This window comes from Camellia sinensis, unplaced genomic scaffold, assembly GCF_055761805.1.
Source record: "Camellia sinensis isolate YWXY unplaced genomic scaffold, ASM5576180v1 Unanchor4, whole genome shotgun sequence".
Classification (NCBI taxonomy): Eukaryota; Viridiplantae; Streptophyta; class Magnoliopsida; order Ericales; family Theaceae; genus Camellia; species Camellia sinensis.
The window spans coordinates 4,609,533-4,633,662 of NW_028129277.1; the positions used below are offsets into that span (position 1 = coordinate 4,609,533).

Below are 24,130 nucleotides of genomic sequence, written 5' to 3' on the forward strand. Positions count from 1 at the left end.
GAAGGCTACATATTTTGTTTTGATATTTTTTTATATTTTCTTATCACAACTGTTTTTATTATTTTTTATCTGACATTAGACTGTGTACTTTTCTCATTATCTTTGTATCTCATATTGTTGGAATTGATTGTATGACATGAATAGGAATCTGATGGAAATAAAGTTGTGAAAGATATCATTTTTGGCCCAGGAGAAAAGAAATATCAGTTCTGTAAGGTAACCATAAGCTTTTCTATCAATTACTCAAGATCGCTCATGTTTCATGACCTATTACAAAATTCTGTGCTATTTTTCGTCTTTAGTAAAATCATGCTTTGGAATAATTTTGTCAATCTGCAAAATTATTCATGATTGTCCATCCTCGGATAAGATTACTAATCCTCTGTTTTGTTCATCAATTTTTTGAGGAAAAGGAAAAGGAAATGCAAGGGAAATCATCAATCTTTGTGTTGTTAACGTGGAAAACAATGAGGAAAAGAATATGATGAAAGTATGTGGAAAAAATCTTAGTTGTAAATATCATTTCCATAGTTGTCAAATTGGGATACGAATTGAGTATTATTTTTCTATTTTTATGAGTTGAGTATTGTATCATATTGTGTATCATAAGATACTTTTAACATCTATAAAAATGGGTAGAAAAATAAATATAGTTATAGCAAACACAAATATCTTGTGAGAACAAGACACCAAACAGTGTATAGTCCTTGAAATTACAAAAGTAAGGTTCTTTGAAAGATAAAAAGCATATAAATTGTATAATCCTCAATACATAATGTATATAAAATGCAGAGTGGAGTTAGGATATGTATAAAATATTTTCATAACTAACCATTTTAGTTTAAATATTTAATTACAACTTTTAAGTTTTCAAAGAACTTGTCTATAGTAGAAAACTTTAAACTTTAACGGGTGGAAGTAGGTCTAAATTAACAACACACGATACTTAATACGTGACCAGACAAGTAGATATTTGTCAAAAAACAGAGAAAATTAAAATAGAAGTACCATATTGTTATCTAAAAAATATTATTTTTAATGAGTTAATATTAATTTACTAAAAGCAAGTTAAATTATTATTTCTTTTCTTCAAAATTGCTAAAGAAAATACTACTGCACCATGTAACTCCTAATAACCAACCCTAAAAGAGCCAGATCAAAGGACAAAAGTAAGAAAATAGTGGAAGAGACTCTGTAGTACTTAAGTGGATGACTTATTGATTCTTTGAGCAGAGACATAAAACATACCTAATAACATAAACCTGATAGAATTCTTCTGAGCAGAGAAATGGAAAAATTCAACATTGATCTCCTGACAAAATTTAACTTGGATTTTGAGAAGGTCAAATACTCCTTTCTGTGAATGAACTGCATAGGTAATTTTCTTTGTATTCAGGTTCCACATATGCCTACTATCGTTTCCTTCTAAAATTGATGAAGAGGAAAGCAACTCCAAAATGCCTATGTTCCCGAACTTGTTTCAATATTTTCTGAATTTTCAAGACTAAATATTAGGGCCTTTGATGGAGCTGTAACTCAGTCTCTTATCTTAGCAAATTGCTAATCATTTGAATCCCTTTATTATTACTAAAGTATGACGCCTAAGAAAAGTCAGCCAAATTACAGTCTATTAGATACACGTTTGGGGATCACCAATTGAAGTCAATACACAGTGTTTTAACTCTTATGTTTCTAAATTGTATTTCCCAAAAGGTACATTAACGTGTGCATATTTGGATAAAGATTGATAACTGGTCATATAAATTTCCTTGAGTTCATGATTTATAAATCAATCATGATACTACCACAGCATCTTAATTTGCATCTTAATTTTATAAATTCTGAAAGTGTAATATGTTTACAAAATTTGTTAGTAAATAAAATCCTGAGTTTTTCTGAACTTTGGTGAGCTTTCATTGGTCTCAGTTATGGTTGGTTTCAGTAAAATTATATGTAGTTCAGCTAATCCCAAGATTTCATTTTACTGGTTGCATGCAGAAAATGTCAATCATTTCCACATGCTAATCTGTTGTGCAGGAACTGATTCACTTTCAAACTATATCACTTCACAAACTTGTTCTCATTTTTCCTCTTTACAGCATATCTCAAAACAACGCGTACCTGGTTTGTCTGATGATTTGATAAAAAATGGAAAGCACTTCATATTAATACGAAATCCACTCAGTATTTTGGTAAGTTGTTTTTGTAACCTCTATTTGTCATTTATCTTAGATGATAGGCCCCTTAAATGTGTTTTTCCTTTATATTGTATCATTTCCTGTAAATTATCTATTTTTGAAAATTTTAAAAATATATTAATTTCGTATCCTGTTGACTATCTATATAAATATATTCACCTTGCTTGTTTCCATTTTTCAAAAACACTTTTCAGAAATTTTTATTTTCTTATTTTTCGTATTTTTTTTATTTTTACTGAATTTTTTTAATATTTTAAGCAGTTTTTTTACTTTTTAGACACACCTAATATAAATACACCTAAAAAGTAAAAAAATTGTAAAAAAAATATTTAAATACCAAAAATACAAAAAAAATATATAAGAATTCAGTACATTTTTTTGTATTTTTATGTATTTATTAATTTTTTAAAATATTTTTTCACAAATTTTTTACTTTTTAAATATATCTAAGTAAGGTGCATCTAAAAAAGTAAAAAAAAAATGTTTAAAATTTAAAAAATATTCACTAAAAACAAAAAAAAAAATACAAAAACTAAAAAAATCAATTTTCAAAAAACTTAATCCAGAGAACTCAAACCAAACACACTAATTGGTTTTGATTTTCATCATTTCCGTGACTTAATTTTAATCGGTTGAATGTTGTCAGCCATCTTTTGACAAGGTTGTGCCCCCATCGTTTCTCGAGCTAGGATTGGGAGACTTGGTCTCCATATACAGCGAGCTTTGTGGATTGGGAAAGCCCCCAGCAGTCATTGATGCATCAGAACTTCAAGAAAATCCCGAGGTTCCTAGATCTTTTTGAATTAGCCCGATAAACTTGAAGTGTTTTCTTTTTCGTATTTTATTTTTAATACATCATCTTTGATGGTGATAATTATTATGTGGAATGAGTACATTGAGTACGCAATTTGTGATAATTTTGACTATAATTTAAACATTAGCATGGTTTAGATTACCTAAATTATAATTTTTAATCTTTTTTATTTTTTTATTTTCCCATTTGTTTGCAACAAAGGATTTTTTCTTCTCTATTTTCTATTTTCCAAAAATAAAATGTTTACTTTCTTTGGTTTTGATTGGAAAAATTTATGAAGGCAATGGAAGGGTTGTGCTGGTCAATTAGCGAGTGTTCCATGAAATAGAGAGCGGGCACAAGGGCTCATAGAACAAGTGAGCCTTTTCTTTTCTTTTGTATATAAAATATATATTTTTTATGATGAAATCGATTGAAATTAGATTGATGTAAATTGATTTACAATATTATTATTGCTTGCAGGCTGCCCAACATTTAATGAAGTGGAGATGCATTTATACTGTTGAGAAGTTTTGTTGTCGTAGAGAGAACACACTGTCTATTAATTATTTCTTCCAAAATTGAGCTGATTTTCTTATCGAGTGCTATAAATGGACTTCATCTACTCAATTTAATTGTCAGATTTAGTGATTCATGTCTTTCACTAGTTTTCTATACCACAACAATATTCATCATAGTAATGTTTCTCTTTATTTTGACCCTATATTCAATCTTATTTATCATATCAATGTTCAAATTTTGCAGGCCCGTAAAGATGCCACACCAGTTGTTGCAAATTTGTTGTTGCAAATTTACAAAGACAAGAAGTTCAGTCACGGCTGATTGCTTGTGATTACTTGGAGGCAAACATAGAGCTTTTCCCCCCTGTTTCTATATATATATATGTCATATTTATATATGGTAATACAAACATTTTAGTGAGAATGTAAAATGGAGAAATTAGGGTTGAAAGTTAGGAGGAAGAAGAAGAAGAGAGAACTTTTGTATATATTGAAAACTAATTTATTCCCTCAACTTTACATCACTCAAATATATATAAAAAACCTAAAGTAGCAATATGACCATTGTACCCTCAACTTAAGTAAATATTAACAAGAGAACAAAAATAACTAAAAGAACTATTCTAACACTCCTCCTCAAGTTAGAGCACAGAGATCGAACATGCCCAGCTTGGTAGACAAACGAAGAAATGAAGGCCGAGCCAAAGGTTTGGTGAGAATATCACCCAATTGATCCTCAGAACGAACATTAGGAGTCACCAGTTGCTTCCGGAGTAAGAGATCACGAATAAAATGGCAATCAACTTCGATATGTTTGGTGCGTTCATGAAACACAGGGTTATTGGCATTGAAGATAGCAGCCTGATTGTTACAAAACATGCGCATAGGAGTGGAAACAGAAAAGCCAAAATCTTGGAGAAAAGACTTAACCCAGAGCATCTCAGAAGCAGTATGAGCCATGGCGCAATATTCAGCCTCGACACTAGAACGAGCAACGACGGTTTATTCCTTGCTACGCCAAGTGACAAGATTACCACCAACAAAAGTACAATAGCCTGAGGTGGAACGGCGGTCAGTCGTATTACCAGCCCAATCAGCATCACTGAAGCCAGTGACAGACAAGGAGGAAGATGGGCGATAGAGCAACCCCCGACCTGGAGCACACTTTAAGTATTGCAAGATACGACATACAGCCACAAAATGGGGTTGGCAGGGAGCATGCATAAACTGACTGACCACACCCACAGCATAGGTAATATCTGGACGAGTGACAGTGAGATAGATTAACTTGCCAACCAACCGACGATAACGACCAATATCAGGAAAGAAGTCGCCAGTGTCACCAGCAAGCTTGACACTAGAATACATGGGAGTATCACTAGGGCGAGTGCCTAAGAGACCAGTCTCAGTAAGAAGATCAAGAACATACTTCCATTGAGAAAGAAACAAGTCCTGAGAAGAACGGGCAACTTCAATCCCAAGAAAATACTAAAGATGGCCCAAGTCTTTGGTGTGAAATTGTTGTCTCAAATACTGCTTCAAATCAGCAATACCATTGAAGTTACTCCCTGAAATGATGATGTCATCCACATAGAGAATAAGAACAATACTCCCAGTAGACGAGTGGCGAACAAAAACAGAGTGATCAAAAGTGGAACGGTGAAAGCCATAGGCAAGCACAACAGCACTGAAGCGATCAAACCAAGCACGAGGGGATTGCTTAAGACCATACAAGGCCTTCCTCAATCGACAAACAAGATGCTCTTGGCCAGGAACAACATAGCCAGGGGGCTGATCCATATAGACCTCCTCGTGGAGATCACCATGGAGAAAAGCATTCTTGATATCCAGTTGATATAAAGGCCAAGACTGATTAACTGCAACAGTCTCCAAGTAATCCGAACAGAGAAAAGGTCTCCAAGTAATCAACACCATAGGTTTGGGTGTAGCCTTTAGCTACCAGGCGAGCCTTAAGTCGCTCAACAGTTCCATCAGGAAGATACTTAACAGTATAAATCCAACGACAACCCACAATAGATTTGCTAGATGGCAGAGGGGTAAGGTCCCAGGTCTGATTTTGATGAAGAGCATGCATTTCCTCATCCATGGCAAACTTCTAACTAGAGATGGACATAGCCTCAAGACAGGTGCGAGGAATGGAAATACTAGACAAGCTACAAGCAAAAGAGTGAAGACCAGGAGAGAGGCGATCATAAGAAATGAAATGAGCAATAGGATGTTGAGTGCAAGTACGTTTACCTTTGCGGAGGGCAATAGGAAGGTCATCAGATGGTAGAGCAGCAGGTGGAACAGGGGCCTCAGACGAAGGAGATGAACTGGTCGGGCCATAAGACACAATGCGACGAGCTTGAGACCGTTGATAAACATGCAAAGGAGGGGTAGAAGCGAGAGGAGAGGGAGAGGATAGAGGAGTGGATGTGGAAGGAGCATAAGAGGGAAGAGTAGGAGTGAGAGAGGCTGGCTCCCCCTCACGAGAAGAGAGAAGATCAGTAGATAACTGTTGCCCAGAGGAAGAAAAAAACGGAGTAGACTTAAAAAACGTTACATCAGCACTGACAAAGTAGCGACGAGACTCAAGATGATAACACCGATACCCTTTTTGAGTGCGAGAATAACCTAAGAACACACACTTGCGTGCACGAGGAGATAACTTATCCAACCCAGGGTCAAGAACATGGACAAAGGCCACACACCCAAAAATGCGAGGAGGCAAGGGAAAAGGAGATGTGGTGGGATATAACAGAGAATAGAGAGATGTGCGTACAACACTAGAGGGCATGCGATTGATAAGCAAACAAGCAGTGAGAACAGCATCGCCCCAAAACTGTTTGGGGACATGCATATTAAACATCAGGGTGCAAGCAACATCTAGCAAATGGCGGTGTTTTCGTTCTGCAACACCATTTTGTGGGGATGTATGAGGACAACTAGTTTGATGAATAATACCATGAGCATCACAAAAAGTAGTTACAATAGATTGCACATATTCTAAGGCATTATCAGACCGAAATAGCTTAATACGTTTGCCAAATTGAGTAACGATTTCATTATAAAACTTAGAGATGATGGAAGGCAAATAAGATCTTTGTTTCATTAAAAACAGCCAAGTCATCAAAGAGTAATCATCCACAAAAATAACAAAATAAAAGAACCCATTAACAGTAGGAGTTCTAGAAGGACCCCAAATATCTGTATGGACAAGAGCAAAAGACTCAGACACACGACTAACACTACGACGAGGAAAAGAACTACGATGATGCTTCCCAAATTGACAGGTTTCACACTCAATTTGAGAAACATGACTCAAACTCGGAACAGCTAACTTGAGCTTGGCCAAGGAGGGATGACCCAAGCGAAAATGCCACTGAAGAGGAGATACACTAGCACTCAACACAGCAGATGGAGGAGGAGACGTCTCAGCGTCCAAAAAGTATAAGCCATCCTTCTCATGCCCCAAACCAATCATCCTCTTGGTCTGGAGGTCCTGCAAAACACATGAAGTAGGAGAAAAGGTTATCGAACAATGGAGAGCTTGAGTCAATTGGCTAACAGAAAGAAAATTAAATGGAAATTTAGGAACATAAAGACCAGAAGGTAAGGACATGGATGGAGTGGGATGAAGAGGACCTTGACCACAGACAGGTCGAGAAGATCCATCAGCAAGTATAATGGTATGATCAACAAGTCTAAGAGTATCAAAAAGAGAGGAATTACCAGAGACATGAGAACTAGCACCAGAGTCTAGAAGCCAAGGCTGAGAGGACTTAGCCACACATGCAATATTACCTGAACTAGCCATGGTAGCAGTAGAGGAAGAAGGTAGACTAGGCCGGAGAGACTGGACAAGGGCAGTAAGCTCACTAATTTGAGTAGTGAGTGTCTCATGCGAAGTAACAGGAGAAGCATCCAAGCTAATGGACAACAAGGAAGACTGTGAGAAGGGGACATCCATAACCTGATGGACATGATCAGGTCTGCCATGCTTTTGCCAACACCAAGGTTCAGTATGACCTTGGGAACCACAATGAGTACACTTGCGATCGGCACGTATACGAGAACCAGGTCCACTACTACTTCCACCACGGAAACCACCACGTGAGCCACCACTACGAGAACCACCTCCACGAGAGCCCCATGAACCAGAAGAAGAGCTCCGGGAACCAGAAGAACTATGAAAACCCCCGCGAGTAGACCCATGATCACCACTACTAGAAACCAATGCAGAAGATGATAAAGAAGAGGACCCAGAAGTGGATTGTGCTTCTCCTAATGAAGAGCGTAACAGCCTAGAATAGGCATTGGCAGCTGAAGGTAGAGTGTCACTGGCAAGAATCTGATCTTTGAACCCTCGCAACTCAGGATCTAAGCCAGAAAGTAAAGAAGCCATCATAAACTCCTCCCAATGTTGTTTCTGGGTGGTCATATCAGTAGTGAAAGGTCGATGCTGCAATGACTGATCCCACAAAGTCTTGAGACTACTATAATAATCAGGGAAAGACTGGCCAGATTGACGCATAGCAAAAATCTGTTCATATAACTCGTAGACCCGAGAGACATTACTTTGATTTGAAAAAGACTTAGCAAGGGAGTCCCAAATGGCCTTAGAGGTATCACAAAATTCCACGGTAGTAGCAACCTGTGGTTCCAGACTATGCCAAATCCAACCTATCACACAAGAATCCTCACAACATCAATCATCATAATCCTTATCATCAGTAGGAGGAGGGAGTTCACTAATATAGCGGGACTTCTTCTTACCTCGTAAGAAAATCTTGACAGCATGGGCCCAAGCCAAATAATTAGCACCATTCAATTTCTTTGTAGTGATAGATTTAGGCATGTCATCATCTTTACCCATAGTTATAGCCTTAGCCTCAATCTCAACCATAATGATCAACCAGACTTGCAAACAGCCAATACCCACACCCACAATCACCAATATAAACACAGAACTAGCTCAACAACCAAGTTTGGACCCAAATGAGACCAACACATCAACTCAACAGTAGCAATCAATAAAGAGAGGACAAATATCCCTTGCTAGAAGGGTTTCAGCCCTTATATAGGAGCCTTCAATAGGTAGAACCGAAGAACACAAGGTGACTGGACCAGAAACAGCCAAAAATCAAACAGAATATCAACCCAACATGAGTAAAACGAAAAATTAAAATCAAGGACCCTTAGAGGGGTGATTTTTGGCTCCTAGGGAAGTGAGCCCAGCAAGAAAAATTAGAAAAAAATAGTCTCAAAGACAGATTCAAAAAAAAATAGTCCCAAAACACGAAATAGTTTCAAAAATCGAAAACTCACATCAGGGATGATCAAAAAATTCCACAAAAATCACCATAAATCTCAGGAGGCAATTTCGAGTCTAGGGGTGAAGGACCTATCTGTACACTGCTTACGTCATGCTGACGTCATCGTACGGCTGATGACATCAGCACGTCTCGGTCACCTCAGATCGATCTTTAGAATCTGTAGAACCCTTTCTAATGAAGAAGAGATTGCTCTGATACCAAGTGAGAATGTAAAATGGAGAAATTAGGGTTGAAAGTTAAGAGGAAGAAGAAGAAGAGAGAACTTTTGTATATATTGAAAACTAATTTATTCCCTCAACTTTACATCACTCAAATATATATAAAAAACCTAAAGTAGCAATATGACCATCGTACCCTCAACTTAAGTAAATATTAACAAGAGAACAAAAATAACTAAAAGAACTATTCTAACAATTTTATATTAGTAACAATCAAAGTCGTTATTCCTTTTCTATTGATACAGGGGATGAAGAGTCAGTGTGATGAGAAAATGTTCGATTTTGCCTTTTGTAAGACAAAAACAGTCTATACAAAAATAGTAAGTTTATTCATATACTTCTAGCAGTTTATGAATTAATTTGTGTTTTTATTTTTTAGGTTAGAAATTTCCTGGAGAGATGCAAAATATGGTCAAAGAATTTAAGAACTTAGTTTTTTCAAGTCTTTTTTTTCATTTTTTAATATATGTAATCACAATTAAACATTTATTAATTTCTTTGTACATACTTTTGAACATTTAACTTTCATTTATAAAATATGACGTTATTCCATTCAATATATGGTTGTGATTCAAAATATAGTATATAGTGTGTATTACATTTTTCAAATGCGCGTACAAAAATAATATTGATTATTCTTTAAATATGTCAAATTCTTTTTTTTATCACAGGTTTTATTAGTTATTAATCGCACTTAAAAGATGTGATCTAAATGTTTTTAATCACACTTAAAAGATGTGATCTAAATATTATTAATCACACTTAAAAGATGTGAGGAAATCATTTTTTAATGACACTTAAAAGTGTGATTAAAAATGATCCTTTTTAATCACACTCCCAAACATCATACTTTAATAAAACTTAAAATGTGTGATTAAAACACATACATCACACAAAAAAAGTGTGATCTTTATCTATATTTGTAGTATATAGTCTGTGTTTCTTTTGTTGTTGTACCGCGGCGTGAATATAGTCTCTATTTTTCTTCTTGATGTGCTCTGTTTCTGGTTTTTTTTTTTTTTTTTGGTCAATCTAAAGCTGAAGTTGCCTGGGTTTGGCGGGATTCTGCAACTTCCGGTTAACATTTAGAGAGAGAGAGAGAGAGGTGGTTGTATTATGGTATGGAAGTCTGAGATTGAAGTGGATATACATGGAGGTGCATTGGGAGTCTGAGATTGAGATGGGTAAGAAAAGAGAGGTACTTGGGTACATGTAGGTGCATGGGTTTATGGTGGACTTGTAGATTCAAATGTTTAAATTTTTTTTTTCTATTTATTTGTTCATACACCTACACCTCTATTTATATTAATATATATATATATATATATTTATTTTTTTCTCAGTACAAGAAAAAATAAATATTCAAATCAATTTTTTTATTAAAAGTTTAACACATGCCAAAAATAAATACATATCATTCAGTTGAAAATGAGTAAAAAATGTTTCCACATAACGAAATTTTGATTAAAATGTAACAAATGAAAGTTAAAAGAGTAAAAAAAAATGCATAAAATTTAGTTTTAGAGGAATTGCTAATGATTTTTAAAATTTCACAGTCACGGCACCCGATTCCCGATACATACCGACCGATACTGCTGATATTGATACTTCACGATTGATACCGTTACGTTAGTCAATACCGCAATTTAGAACTATGCTACAAAAACAAAAATACAAAGGACAGAACATTAACTTTAAGGAAATTGAAACTTTTGTTCAGCACATGTACCCATAAGAATGAAAAAATAAATATATATTGCAATTACTTTGTAGAGAAATATATATATGCTAGCACTACAGGAAAAAGGGATTTAGGCGGCGTTTTTTTAACGACGCATTTTTAAACGTCACTTTTTTTTAACATTTAACGACGTTTTATAAAACGTCGCATATTTATTTAACAAAACGACACCGTTTAAAAATAGGAGGCGTTTGAAACGCCTCCAAATGAGTTGTGCCTCACGCGCTTGGTCTCCTCTTTTCAAAGCCTAATTTTGAATCTCAGACTCACCTAAGACCCAAATTTTCGAGCTCTCTCTCTCTCTCTCTCTAAATCTCAGAGCGATTTCGAAGCTCCACCACTGTCTCTCTGTCTTTCTCTAAATCTCTCTCTTAACCCTCTCTAAACCCTTATCAGAGCAATTCAGAGATTCATCTCAGTGATTTCATCACAAAGATTCAGAACGATTTCATCTTAATGATTTCATCGCAGAGATTCAGAGATTCAGATCGGTCTCCACCATCTGCACCATCGTCTCCATCATCATCTACACCATTGTCTCTTAAGGTGAGCTCCACTGTCTCTCTCTTTCTCTCTCTCTGAAGCTCTTCCTTCCCGTCTCTCTCTGTGTTTCAGTGATTGATGAGTTGTATATGCTCTAGTTCGCCCCCAATCCAAGATTGATCCATATGAGGTTAGGGCCCGTGCTAAACAGGTTGTGCAAGATCAGCGCCGTCTGAGGGTTGGTCTTCCAATCTCAGTTTCATCGATTCTTTTCTCTCCTCTCTCTCTCTCTGTCTCCCTCTCTCTCGATCTCTGTCTCTCTCGCACAATCTCATTATCTGCGCACACATTATCTGTAAATTATATTGGTACACATTATCTCGTACACATTAGCTTCGATTGCCTTTCGAGTAGGCTTTGATCGCACAATCTCAGGCATTTGGATTTGTTCTGCTCTTATTGTGACAACTCTTTTGTTCAAATGCATAATACATAACATATATTGTTTGTTCAAATGCATAATGCATACATAGATATATATACTCCTTTGTCACAGTGCTGTTCAATTCATGGCTGTTATTGTGGTTGATACTGCTATTTATTGTTTGGCTCGATGAATTTTACTTTGGTTTTTCTTCCCATTTGGTCGTCATGGACAAAGAAAACTTTTCTATGCTACTATTATTTTCTGGAAGCAGTTTATTAACTGCACAGATTCATAATTAAGAATTTAGTTTGCCAATGTTACCCCAAAAGTTGTGTGAGTTAATGCCTACTAGCTTTATTTGAACTACCTAATAGTTAATAGGATTTAAAGTATGAGGTCCAATGTTTGGTCTAGGAAGAGCTATAAATTGAGTTATATTTTGCATTGTGCTTATCAAGAGGGAAAAGAAAAACATTTTATGAGATTGTTCTCAAACCAGTATTGCATAGTTTCTTATTGGAACTTTAATGTGCAAGTTTTGGTGTTTCTTGATCTGCAAAAGATGGTTGAGCTATAATTTTTGCTTAATCATTGCCATTTCAGGTGGAAATAGTGCTACTGGAGCAATTGCTGGAGGTGTAGCTGCTGGTGCTGCCTTTATGAATAGCTTTCTTAAGATCACCACTTCCTCAACCAATGGTGGCTGGTGGGGATCAAGCTTGTTAGTTTGAATTCTCTAGTATCCTTGAATTTTTTGTGCTGATATGTCCATTTTTTATGATGTTAAGCACTGGAAAAGACTATCACACCATTCTCGTTCATCTTCTATGGTCTTCACTTTGTATTCCACTTGATACAGTGAAGAGCACCTAACCACCTTGGAGAGGGGACTTGCTTAGGTGCAGGGTTGGATGCTCGTTCAGTTTAATGGCGAGGGATATAGCATAAGTTTTTTGTGTCATGTTTGAGGCGCATGTTAAGCAACTGCTTATGATTTGTGTTCCATCTCTTGAATCAGAACTGATCTTGTGGCTGCCATGTCTGTTACGTGATGCTGATTTTTTTTCTGTGAATTAGGCACATCCGTGAATTAGTTTTTTGTGTCATGTTAAGAAACTGCTTATGATTTGTGTTCCTTTATCAGGCACCTCTTCTGGAGGTATGTGTACTAATTATGAAAATAAGAAAAATATTATTTATACTGCCATTTGCACACTTAGATATTGTGCAAGTGCAAATTCAATATTGCAGTGAGTTTATGAGCTTTCAATTAGAGCAAAAAATTGATAGAAAATTCATTCAAATAGAATCATTATTCAACATTGTAAGGGAATGGTCATTCTAATGGGATGCTAAGTAATGATTATTCCATTCCATTCTACCTTCATATTCTATTCTTAAGCTAGTATTGAAACTAATAGTTTCAATTGATCAAATGCTTTTGTAGTTTGTGATATTAGTTGAAAAGTCCCTATTAATAACTGAGATTTGGATTGCAGCCCCATTGGCTATGCTGCTATTTGCATCAGTAACCTTTGTTTCTGCCTTCTCTCTGTGCCGCTGTTACAGATCACCCGGTCCAGGGCCCAAGAGAAATCCCTCCTACCTAGAAGCTGTTCGGACGATTTTAGGTAAGAGTTCTAAGTTAGTTAAAATAAACGATCATCACATCATATCCCTTTTTAAGGAAAGCAATTCTCTTGATATTCCATTTTTCAGCAACAACTCAATCTTTATTTTATGAAAAGTTGGTGATTAGTGTATTATTTTACTCATTGATAGGCAATTCTTCAGAAATTAATTGATCGCGAAGGTTGAAACAGCTGAAAGGATTCATTGATGGTGTTACTAGCCCGACCAGGCATTGGCTCCTGCCTCAAATTTGTCAAATTTGTTTGGGAGACTTCAAGAGCAGAGATGGTCTAACCAATGGCTTCTGGTGCTGACCTAAATACCATCCTAAATGAGGGAGATTCTCTTAACTGCTAACATTTGTAATGTTTTTCATTTCATTCTTTTTGTCCATTTATTGAAGTTTCACACAAGCTCCAGCAGTTGGGTTGGATTCCTGAGCTTATTTTGTCCAGGTTAGGATTCTCTAGAAATACTTGCATAGTACAGATGACCCCATAAGGCTAGATTGACTTGTGTACAATGAGTGAATAGTGCATCATTGGATCGAAAATTCTCTACTCGTGTCTTGGTGTAGTGATGCAGTGCGAACAAAGGAAACACTTAAAACTATGCAAGAGCAAGTGAGAGGATTTTTGGAAGCTGAGGTACATTTCATTTCACGCTTTTATTCAATTGCAGCAATGGATGGACACACACACAGCTGAGCACCTTCAACATGCCATCTGTAAATTTTCAAGGGATGAGATACTTACAGTTATGTGAGTTCTGCTGACTGTAACAGCTTGTTTGGAGTTCCATTTAATAGGTGAGGTATTTGTGTGTATTAAGGGTGCATCTTGATGGCAAATGGAAAAGAAATTCTGGGTGTGTTTTACATAGTATGTCAAATGAATTCACTAAACTTGTATAGTTTTTGTAATTAGTCTAATTAGCTGTGATTTTAAATTTTTATTTAAATTGACATTTCCATATATGGTTTCATTTTTTCAATAGCAACTATCATCTCCATGGGACCTCTGATGACCCTTGTCATGTCTTGACAATAGATGTCTTTTCAATAACAATCTAATTTATTTAGTTTTAGAATGTACTTGTGCAGGAAGCAAGTAAGACTATACAGGTGTAGATACTTATTCGCACTTGTTTTTTCCTTTGTTTTTTCTTATCTCTGTCTTATTAGTTTTTTTTTCTCACATAATTTATATAAGAATATATAAAAAAGTTCATTAAGAATTTTGACAGAAAGTTAAATGTGCAGGTGTATGGGACATAACAGAGGATGGGAGGAGGTAGCCTCAATGTTCTCAGGCACCTCCATAGAGCTGAAGACTTGCAATGCTGCTTTGCTTGAAGCTACTGGGAAATCGTGGGAAGATTGGGTAGGGAAATCTCACTGTTGTATACCTAAGCACACAGTTATTACTAGAGATGGTTTATTGATGAGAATGAAGACTGCTCAGTGGAAGAAGGTTATTGATCTAAATCTCACTGGTGTATACCTATGCACACAGGCATGTAGATTTTAAGCTCAGTTTTGGCAGTCATAGCTTTCCTCTTAGTTGGATCTAAGCAGCTTTTTTACTATTCTTTGCAGGCTGCAGCCAAAATTATGATGAAAAAGAAAAAGGTATTCCTTTCTCAGAGGCTCAATTTTATTTATATTAAAAATGGATTCAAGTGTTAGAGCAGTGAAACATTGGTGCAGACAGATCTTGAAAGGTCTTCTCTATTTCCATAGCCATGACCCACCAGTCATCCACAGAGATCTCAAGTATGACAACATTTTTATCAATGGCAACCAAGGAGAAGTTGAATATCTTTTAATACCTGTCAAAATTGCTGATACTTACTATTTTGCATGTTAAACAACAAAATTTACATGCTTGTGCAGTCATACTTTGGTGCAAATGTTTTACATCCCCGGACCATCATTCCAGTGATGCAATATGACATTCCAATTGTTATAAGAAATGTCTTCATTTTGGGGTACCATGAAGCTAATTACTGCTGATGAACTGATGGATAATGGAGAGTATGAGGAAATTTTAGAGGACATGAGGGAAGAAGGGGAGAAATTTGGTGAGTGTTTCATCCCATAATAGTTGCTGTTGTGTTTTAAATTTGTGTGTACACTCTAATGTATGCCTTCCATTAAACAATCATCTCTATGAATTAAAAAGAAATAAAATGATTTGGACATGTGTTATACAAAAGTGCTTAGACAAGGACCTGATTACACCATCTTGTTATGTAGACATTGCATTCATAGCAAAAGATGCGAGTCCACATCCCACTAGTCATAATATTATTTAAAAATCAGAACATATTATTTAAATGTTCTTTCATATTTGGATTGCTTTCTTCAGGCAATAAGAGCAATATAGAGGCATAAAATGTGAATGAAGAAGGAAGAGTGCTTCCAGATTGCAGAAATGCATCAAACCCTTATCATCAATGTAGTGACTATTGCTTTAGAGTAATTGCTGAAGCTAAGGCACTGATGGATAAAAATGAACTAGGTAACTTATTGCTTTTTTTTTTTCTTTTTTGCTTTTGTACATGGGTGGGTGCTCTCTTGTTGCCTTCTTTAATCAATATTAATTTTTAAGTTTACTGAAGAAAGGTTGCTTTAGTTTCCTATTTGCTACAAACTTTTGTTACCATATCTTCTTGGAAGAGAACTTTTTAGTTGGTTGGATAAAATGAAAGAATAATTGTTGTTACATGGTCAAATAAACAGCATAATACAGTGTTGAATTATTGGTATAGTACATATCTTAGTATATGTCTGCATTCTCATGGGTTCAAGCTATTTTACATATATTGTGCTTGGAAGGCTGGAAATAGATATTTTGTTGAAAACTTCTTTAATTCTCCAATATAAAGATAAGCTTAAGTTACCTTCTTCTTTTTTTCCCCACCTTCTTTGAACCATTCAACATTGACATTTGATACCTTATATGTATGTACTGAAATACATTGCCTTGCTTGAACAGTTTTTAATCAGAAAAACATTGTACAATGCATACAAGAAATGGTCAAAGAACATTGAGATTGACATCGAAGAGTACAATAAAAGGAAAGAAGCTGATCCAGAATTCTACAGAGAAGCTTCAAGCCTCCAATATGGAAAGGTAAGTGTTTTAATTAAGGAAATTATGTGTTTTAAAATGACCGTAATGAACATTTCAATAAGAAGATTGAGTGAGCCTTTGGGAGATACACGCTGGAGATGAAGAATAACCTTGACAGAGGAACTGCTTTATCCAAGTTTAACTCTATGGTTAGGAATGATGAGTGAACTAAATTAAAAAGCTGAATCTAGGAAACAATAGAAACTAATTTTGATTTTCTATTGTGCCCAATTGTGCTCCTATGTTTATTATCATCACAATTTGTTGATTCCTGTTGCTTTTAGGGCTTAATTTGTCAGCCTTTTTGTTTTTTTGTTTTTTGCAGGTTTACACTTTTGTAACCAAGCATTACATTCTAAAAGGGGAGAAACAGCTGCTACTCCCAAAATTCTTCTTCCATTTTTAAAAGGAACAACGGAGAAGCCAATCACAGCCACAATCTGATATTTTCTTTCTGGTGAGCGCAGATGGTTGTTGTATTGCTGGTGTCACATATAATGGTGTATTCTGGATATGAGACTGTTATGTAACCAAGTATTCTTAAATATTAATGGTGTATTTTCACACCCTACTGTTATGTAATATTTGTGGATATGTTATTTTGTGGGTAATGGTGATTGGTGAATGGGAAAGTGAATTGATGATGCATTTGCTATTTGAATGTAAGTTATTATTTCATATTAGTGTTATTCAGTTTTATTATATGTATTTTTTTAGTTTAATCACATAAATTAGCACAATTTCAAAAAAAAAAAAAAGGAGATATCACGGCGTTTTTTTAAAAACGCCACTTAAATTCTAAATATTAACGGTTAGATTTTTAAAAAAAGATATGACGGCGTTTAAAAAATGTGACTAAATATCATAATGACGTCATGATATTGTCAAGTAAGACATTTGGCGGCGTTTTTAAAAACGCCGCCTATACTAATATAACGACGTTTTTAAAACGTCATAAAGTTATAGCGACGGCCGCGTCCTCGGCGCTTGGTGCAAAGCGTCGCAAAAATAATTAGTGGCGTTTTTAACACTTACAGCGGCGTTTCAAAAACGCCGCTAAAAGCCAAATTTCCTGCAGTGTAGACTTCACAAAATGAAACTTTTAGTTGGGGCATTTTTTAATATGAGGTCTTTCTTAATAATTAAGAGAGCTGTCTTAGCGGCGGACCTTAGACCGTAGTCTAATATGCCTAATGCTAGGGCGTCCCAGTGTTCCCATTTAAAAAAAAAAAAAAAAAATGAAAAACTTTTATAGTTTGCGTCGTTATATTGAGGACGAAGAAAAGCCTCGTTCACGTGTTTAGACTTATCCAAATCAGCTTGAAATTACAGATCCAGCCAAGTGGTCTAGAAGATGTTGATGCTGATCGTTCATATGCATTTAATTCGCAATATTATTATCTCAGTTATTTTCATCGCTCCTATGAGTGAATGATATTATGATTATCGAGCCTATTTGGTTCATTTTTAAGAAGTTAAAAAGTAATAATAAGTTACATTTTTTTTTTCTTTTGTTTTCTAATAATAAATTATTTTTAATTTATTTAAGTTATTTCTACTTTATAAGTTCTAAATAGAAATTACACCAAATATTTTGACGTAGATTTAAGTAAAAATAGTATCATAAGCAATAAACAACCACATTTTGAAAAGATGGCTAAACACTAAAAACTAACTTTTAACTTATTTTGGATCACATCAATTTTTAGTTTTTATATATTTTTTCAACAAAAAAAAAAATCACAAAAATCAAAAAATTGAAAAATTAATTTTTAACCAACTTCTCAATATAACCCTTATTGTATCTTGTGATAGTGTTATTGGACTATCTTACCTAGTTAAATGTTCCATTTGATATAATCTCCATGATATATATACATTATATTTTCATTTTTCATACATAGACAAATGCCTAATTTGATATGGGACACTTACCAATAAGTCCCATACACAAAATTCAAATCCATCTAATCCCAAAATAAAATACTTGCACCAATTAATTCTACATATTTTTAATTGTTACCAAAAACTCTCCTTTTTTTTTTTTATTATTTTTATCACTTTAAAAATGCTGCTACATCCAACAACTTCTGTCAGTCTCACCGAAGACTCGCCAGAATATTCAACATCATTGTAAAGTCGCCGGAGCATCACCGGAAGTTTACCGGAGTGTTTTGAGCATCGCCGAAAGTTCGTCGAAGTGTTCTGAACATTACTGGAAAATAGCAAGAACATCATCGAAGACTCATTGGAATATTTAGAATATTGCCGGAATAAATAAAAAATAAATAAATAAAGTGGAGAAATTATAGTTAAAAAACATAACAACAACAAACAACTAAGAAAATAATTTGTAATATTGATCAAACTAAAAAGTAAGTTTTGAAACTGTAAAATGTTACAGTTTCAAAGCATTATTCTATTAAGCTGAAAAATATGTTATGAAACTGTAAAATTTTACAATTCAAAAGAATGTTATGAAACTATAAAATTTTGCAGTTTTAAAGCATTATTCATTTTAGCACCAAAAAAAGATGAAACTGTAAAATTTTACAATTTTCACCGCCCGTAAGTAAAACTTAAAAACAATTTATTCAAAACTTAAAAATTGTCTCCATTAAAATAGGAAAATAGACGTGTGTAACAAAGAAAATGTAGAAAAATTGAGAAATCGAAGGAAAGAATAGATATAAAAAGAAGATTGTACTTCGGTAACTATTTTTTGTTTAGATCTAGTTGGATCTCATGTGGATCTACTCATCTTTTTCGCTGTCAGTGATGATGAGGTAACGAGTTGATGTCGATGGTTGGTGATTGCCGGTGAACCCTAATCAATGGTGGTCATCGGTCATCGGTGACTATATATTAGAAAGAGAAAGAGAATAAGGAATGTGTGATCACCAGTCGTCGGACATGACAAAGAGAATGAGAGGAAAACGCAGAAAGAAAGGAAAAAAAAAAACAACAACTCAGAGAATGAGAAAAAATGCAGAGAGAGAGAGAGAGAAGAGAGGAAAGTGTAAAATTTTTGGGTCTACTCAAAAAGTTGATGGATTAAATAGTGTATAAATATTTCAAACATGACCTACTGATAATTTGCCCTTATGATATTTATAAATTATTTTTTATTGTTTCAAACCCCCACACCCCCCTCTCCCCCCCTCCCCCAAAAAAAAAGGAACAAATTAAAATTAAGGAAATATTGAGGTGCCCTCTCAACTCAAATGTGTGAATTCATCAAATCCTTTTATCACCCCAAAAATTTAAAAAAACAAAAACAAAAACAAATAAGGCCTTAAATTACAAAAATGTAAATTGGCTGACAAGATGGTTGGAATTAATTTAACTCACTAAAAAGATAAAATAAGTTTAAAAAATCAATAAGAAAAAATATCACATCAAAATCGTAATTATTTTATTTTTTCTTTCACAAAAATAAAAAAGTCAAAAGTTCGTCCAAAAAGATTTTTTTTTTTCTTTTTTTTAAATTGAGCTTAACCAAAAAATCAGATTAAAGAAATTCTTCCCAAATGAAATCGAAGTATCACACACATCACGAAGTACATAAAAAACTAGAGGATGATGATAGGTTCGAAGTATCACACACATCACGAAGTACATAAAAAACTAGAGGATGATGATAGGTAAAGTGAAGTATCTGAACCAATTTGACTGGTTCTACACCAAACCACTTTGGACAGAGACTCAAATTCGTTTCTTTTTGCAGTCTAACCTACCGAAACTTAACTACAGATTCAAATACACAGTTGTTTCTTCAACTCTGTAAAATATTATAGCTGACGTATATAGATGATTCATGCTAAACTGGTCAAATTTAGTGATGCTATGATATGTAGTTTCCAATATATATATATATATATAATGATAACATTCATAGGTGTAAGATTAATTTGTGGCCGTTTGACCCTACTTAATCTATTCTAAGTCATTTCTTGCTTGATGACCTTCATGGCTTCCTCTGGCGAGGTAGCTTTTCAATTATCTAAAAATTTGAATTTATGCGGTCTATAGTTTATGTTTGTCATTAATACATTTGTTTTAGACATTTTGACTTGAGAATCTGAGTGTGTGTGTCGCCGTTCTTTTTGTACTATATGAATTTAGGGATGAAGGGCTTCCAAATTTTTTCACATACAATTATGATTAGACTTGATTTGTGATGAAGTTTGCGTTGGGTATTTGTTTTACAACAATGTTAGAGGCTCACATTTTACATCCACAAATACATTCACAGCAATGTGGCAACGGTAGCGGGTCCCATATCATTGAGTGTCTTGTCAATTAAAAATTGACAAGATCAAGGAATGTGAGATATTGGAGTTTTTATTTTTATTCTCTATTTTTTATGCATCATTCTGATTTTTGTTTCCATTTTCTTGGGTATATTGGGGTTTTAGAGATGGATTTGTTTTTATTCTCTGTTTTTTTAATTCATCACTTTGATTTTAGTTGTCTTTACCTTTTGGGCAGAGATAAATGTTTTTCGGACTTGTGCCATTGCTAGTGGTGTTACTAGAGATGTGATGCGAGGTTTTTCACTGCATGAATTAGCAACAATGTTTTGTGAAGAGTGGTTTCTTAGATATGCTAATTCTTTCATTTCTTTGTGCCCTTGCTTTCCATTGTGTTAATTGTCGTCAATTTGTAAGATCTTGAATTCTTAATTAAGTAGACAAAAGCTATACTGTTTCAGTTTATTAAATTGCTGTTCCATATTAGTTGAAGTTTGGCCTTTGAAACTAACTCGGTCTAAACTTGGTTTCTTGGAATTGAACTTGTTGGATTTTTATCATGAACGATGTTGTATTATTGGGTACTATTATAGATGCAAGGGAACAGTAATTTAACAAATATTTGTAAGTTATACGATTACAAAGTTTTATTCATTATTGCTATTTTACAAGTATTTTTTTTTAGTTAAATCTCCCAGAATTGGCAGTTAAAAAAATAAAAAATTGACACTAATACAGTGTTTTTCAAATGCCACTACAATGCCAACAGTTGTATTTTTAAAATAGCAAATAAGCTATCATGACGATTTTAAAGTGTCGTTAAATACTGGTGTGATGTCATGTTACCATTAGTTACCACATTTAACGACGTTTTTGAAGCGCCATAAGCCTACATCGACGGCCGCATCTTTGGCGTTTTGCGCTAAGCGTCACAAAAGGAATTAGCGACTTTTTTGAGACATATAACGGTGCTTTTAAAACGCCTCTAAAAATCTAATTTTTGACATTAACCTATTAATTATTCAATATTTATTAAATGAAAGACTATATATACCTAAAAATTAATTGAGGCAAGGCCCGGACACCCAATAAAAAGTCTTTGTTAACACAAAGATATGTTATCATGTAGCTTTCACATTAACTTCCTGTTTTGGCATGTTTCACATTGAAAATTACAAAGCATTAAATTGGGGGCCATGTTACCATTATTACTCTATGGAGAGAGAAAGAGAAAGGATATAGTACAAAACCTCCGAAGCCAGCTCAATCCTAATGAACAGAAAAATCCAGAAAATACATCAAATCCGCCTAAAAAGAGGGTCATTGTCCCAGTCCACACTTGGCCCAACCCCAATATATGGATGGACCAAGACGGTTTATATAACTCAATCACACCACACAAATGGTGCTCATGACAAACAAAATAAAGCGACAATGCACTAAAGACACTTTCAATTAATAATCATGACAAAACTAGTAGAAATTTCAAAACTAAATGTTATAGGATTCTCTAAAGTTTCACAATTTAGATAACTAAACAACTAAGATCCTACTTGACCAAGCACTGAGATTTAGCTTATGATGAGTTTCAACATTTCGCGGCATGAACATGCAAGCTACAACCCAATAAAGAGCTGTCTTTGTTTGAATGAATATTGATATCTTGATGATGATGATGATGATTTTGACACTGATGAAACTTTTAAAGGGCAATATCTTGCTTTGAAATTTTACAATGGCATGTTAGCTAGTTTACGAAGATGATTCTGCATGCACTTAACTTCAATGAAATTAGAATTCATGCACTTAACTTCAATGAAATTAGAAGTCACTGAGGGAGCAAAGACTTGTAGTTATCTAGGTCAAGTTTAGTCTTTATTGATACTGGGGACCGGTGGATAGGCTATGGACTTGATTTAACATAATTTGTTCAGAGTGGTTGTCTTTAGGTTCGCAAATTCACAACCTCAAAATTAATAAACAGTGTTTTAATCACAAAATCAGTGATCTATGGATAGAACAAAAACATCTTGTCTGCAATTTAGCTTAATTTGTTTTAAGTAGTTAGTTGTCCCATATTCGAAATCACAACAACAAAATTAATAAGCCTAATCAGTGATTTGTCTGTAAGTAGAAAATTTTATATGTAAATCTACCATGGAAAATGGCACTAGTGATTATAAGAAGTTGAATACCCACTAATATAACATTGCATATCGCAGATATGACCATTTCAAATAGAAGAATTGCACAAATACCAACAAGAACCTTCATGTACAATTCTCCAAAACCCATCAAGAGAAAGTATAGACAGAAGGAAAAGCTAAAAAGAAAAGGAAAAATAATCCACAACCCACTCAATGCCCTACCTACCTAATATCATTTTCACCCTCACTAATGTAACATTTATAGACAATAAGAAAGAAGAAACAGAGAAAGCTATATAGTAAAAAAAAAAAAAAGCTTCACACACTTCTAGCCATCATCTCTTGGAATCTCCTATAGGACTCTTGTTTCTCCAACATGAACTTCTCATGGCAGCTTGCAATGAACATGTCTGCTAGCTTATCAATCTCAATCTCATTGATATCATCAGCACCACCAGAATTCTTGTGAACCACCTTCTCTTCAAGCCATTGGAGGTACCCCGGCAACTGTGACTCTGCTATGTCATCACAATCTTTAGAAACAATAGAATTCCACGTGGAATCGTAGTACACATCCATGTGGCTTGTGGGGAACCGGTCTAGGACGGGCGATGGCACGGGTACTACATGAGAAGAGCACCAATTGTAGTGTAGTCTAAATGAACCAAAGAAGAGCTTGTTCTTCTTCTTCTTCTTCTTGAGGGACTCAGTGAATTGAATGAGTTGGATACCCTTGAGAACTTGAATGAGAATGGACTTTGCCTTTGCGAGAGCACGAGAGAGGCGGCATAGGTGGGACAAGATGAGAGAGTGGGCTAGGGTTTTGAGCTTCATGAAGGTTAAGGTTGAAGACGAAGAAGGTGATTTGAGGGAGTGGAAGATTTTTAGATGAGACGGGCCAGCCATTTTTGTGTGTAGTATGTAGGATAGTAATATTATGTATATGTCTCGTTGTTCAAATGGATATATAGAGGAACTTGATTACCAAATTGCCACTGGATAGTAGGTAATTTAAATAAAGTGCCAACCACTTTGCATTCGCAGATTGTGATGAATATGGGAAGACATTTTTTTTTTTTTTTTTCTAATGTTTAAAGCTTAGAGTGGTGATTCATCCCACTAATTTTTGGACCACTAATAGCTCTAATGAGCTTAAAAAAAAAAAAAAAAACAAACAAACTCAAGCCAAAACATCACATCACTTTGGTGGGGACCACTGTGCCACATCATTAGTGATACTT

The 24,130-nt window shown here is 34.7% G+C and overlaps 3 protein-coding genes across 4 annotated transcripts; 2 read left to right on the forward strand and 1 right to left on the reverse strand.

The window, feature by feature from the left end:
• Window positions 1–363: 363 nt before the first annotated feature.
• On the forward strand, window positions 364–3,570 carry LOC114269524 (branched-chain-amino-acid aminotransferase-like protein 1). 2 transcript variants are annotated; one of them, XM_082912610.1, is made up of 4 exons: window positions 364–490; window positions 2,100–2,192; window positions 2,845–2,982; window positions 3,293–3,567. In XM_082912610.1, the coding sequence occupies exons 1-4, from the start codon at window positions 482–484 to the stop codon at window positions 3,338–3,340; spliced, it is 288 nt and encodes a 95-aa protein (XP_082768736.1). In that variant the 5' UTR covers window positions 364–481; the 3' UTR covers window positions 3,341–3,567. The 2 variants fall into 2 exon arrangements, with proteins under 2 accessions (XP_082768736.1, XP_082768735.1); XM_082912609.1 differs by lacking the exon at window positions 364–490 and adding an exon at window positions 1,260–1,342 and having other exon boundaries at window positions 3,293–3,570.
• A 7,697-nt stretch (window positions 3,571–11,267) lies between these two features.
• Window positions 11,268–17,167, forward strand: LOC145816713 (putative serine/threonine-protein kinase WNK3). Its single transcript, XM_082912611.1, has 8 exons — window positions 11,268–11,356; window positions 12,324–12,441; window positions 13,290–13,351; window positions 13,503–14,475; window positions 14,614–14,866; window positions 14,950–14,982; window positions 15,065–16,489; window positions 16,815–17,167. The coding sequence occupies exons 4-7, from the start codon at window positions 14,441–14,443 to the stop codon at window positions 15,218–15,220; spliced, it is 477 nt and encodes a 158-aa protein (XP_082768737.1). The 5' UTR covers window positions 11,268–11,356; window positions 12,324–12,441; window positions 13,290–13,351; window positions 13,503–14,440; the 3' UTR covers window positions 15,221–16,489; window positions 16,815–17,167.
• Window positions 17,168–22,919: 5,752 nt separating this feature from the next.
• LOC114269520 (uncharacterized) lies at window positions 22,920–23,838 on the reverse strand. Its single transcript, XM_028210851.2, has one exon. It carries the CDS (start codon window positions 23,793–23,795, stop codon window positions 23,208–23,210), a length of 588 nt encoding a protein of 195 aa, XP_028066652.2. The 5' UTR covers window positions 23,796–23,838; the 3' UTR covers window positions 22,920–23,207.
• Between the last annotated feature and the right edge of the window lie 292 nt (window positions 23,839–24,130).

Bases quoted from the DNA above. Each gene is read 5' to 3' on its own strand.
- LOC114269524 (XM_082912609.1), top strand. From the start codon at position 1,289: ATGGAAAAATTCAACATTGATCTCCTGACAAAATTTAACTTGGATTTT. The intron at 2,193-2,844 runs GTAAGTTGTTTT...GAATGTTGTCAG, and splicing joins GAAATCCACTCAGTATTTTG to CCATCTTTTGACAAGGTTGT. The intron at 2,983-3,292 runs GTTCCTAGATCT...AAATTTATGAAG, and splicing joins AACTTCAAGAAAATCCCGAG to GCAATGGAAGGGTTGTGCTG.
- LOC145816713 (XM_082912611.1), top strand. From the start codon at position 14,441: ATGTACTTGTGCAGGAAGCAAGTAAGACTATACAG. The intron at 14,476-14,613 runs GTGTAGATACTT...TTAAATGTGCAG, and splicing joins AAGCAAGTAAGACTATACAG to GTGTATGGGACATAACAGAG. The intron at 14,983-15,064 runs GTATTCCTTTCT...TGGTGCAGACAG, and splicing joins TTATGATGAAAAAGAAAAAG to ATCTTGAAAGGTCTTCTCTA.
- LOC114269520 (XM_028210851.2), bottom strand. From the start codon at position 23,795: ATGGCTGGCCCGTCTCATCTAAAAATCTTCCACTCCCTCAAATCACCT.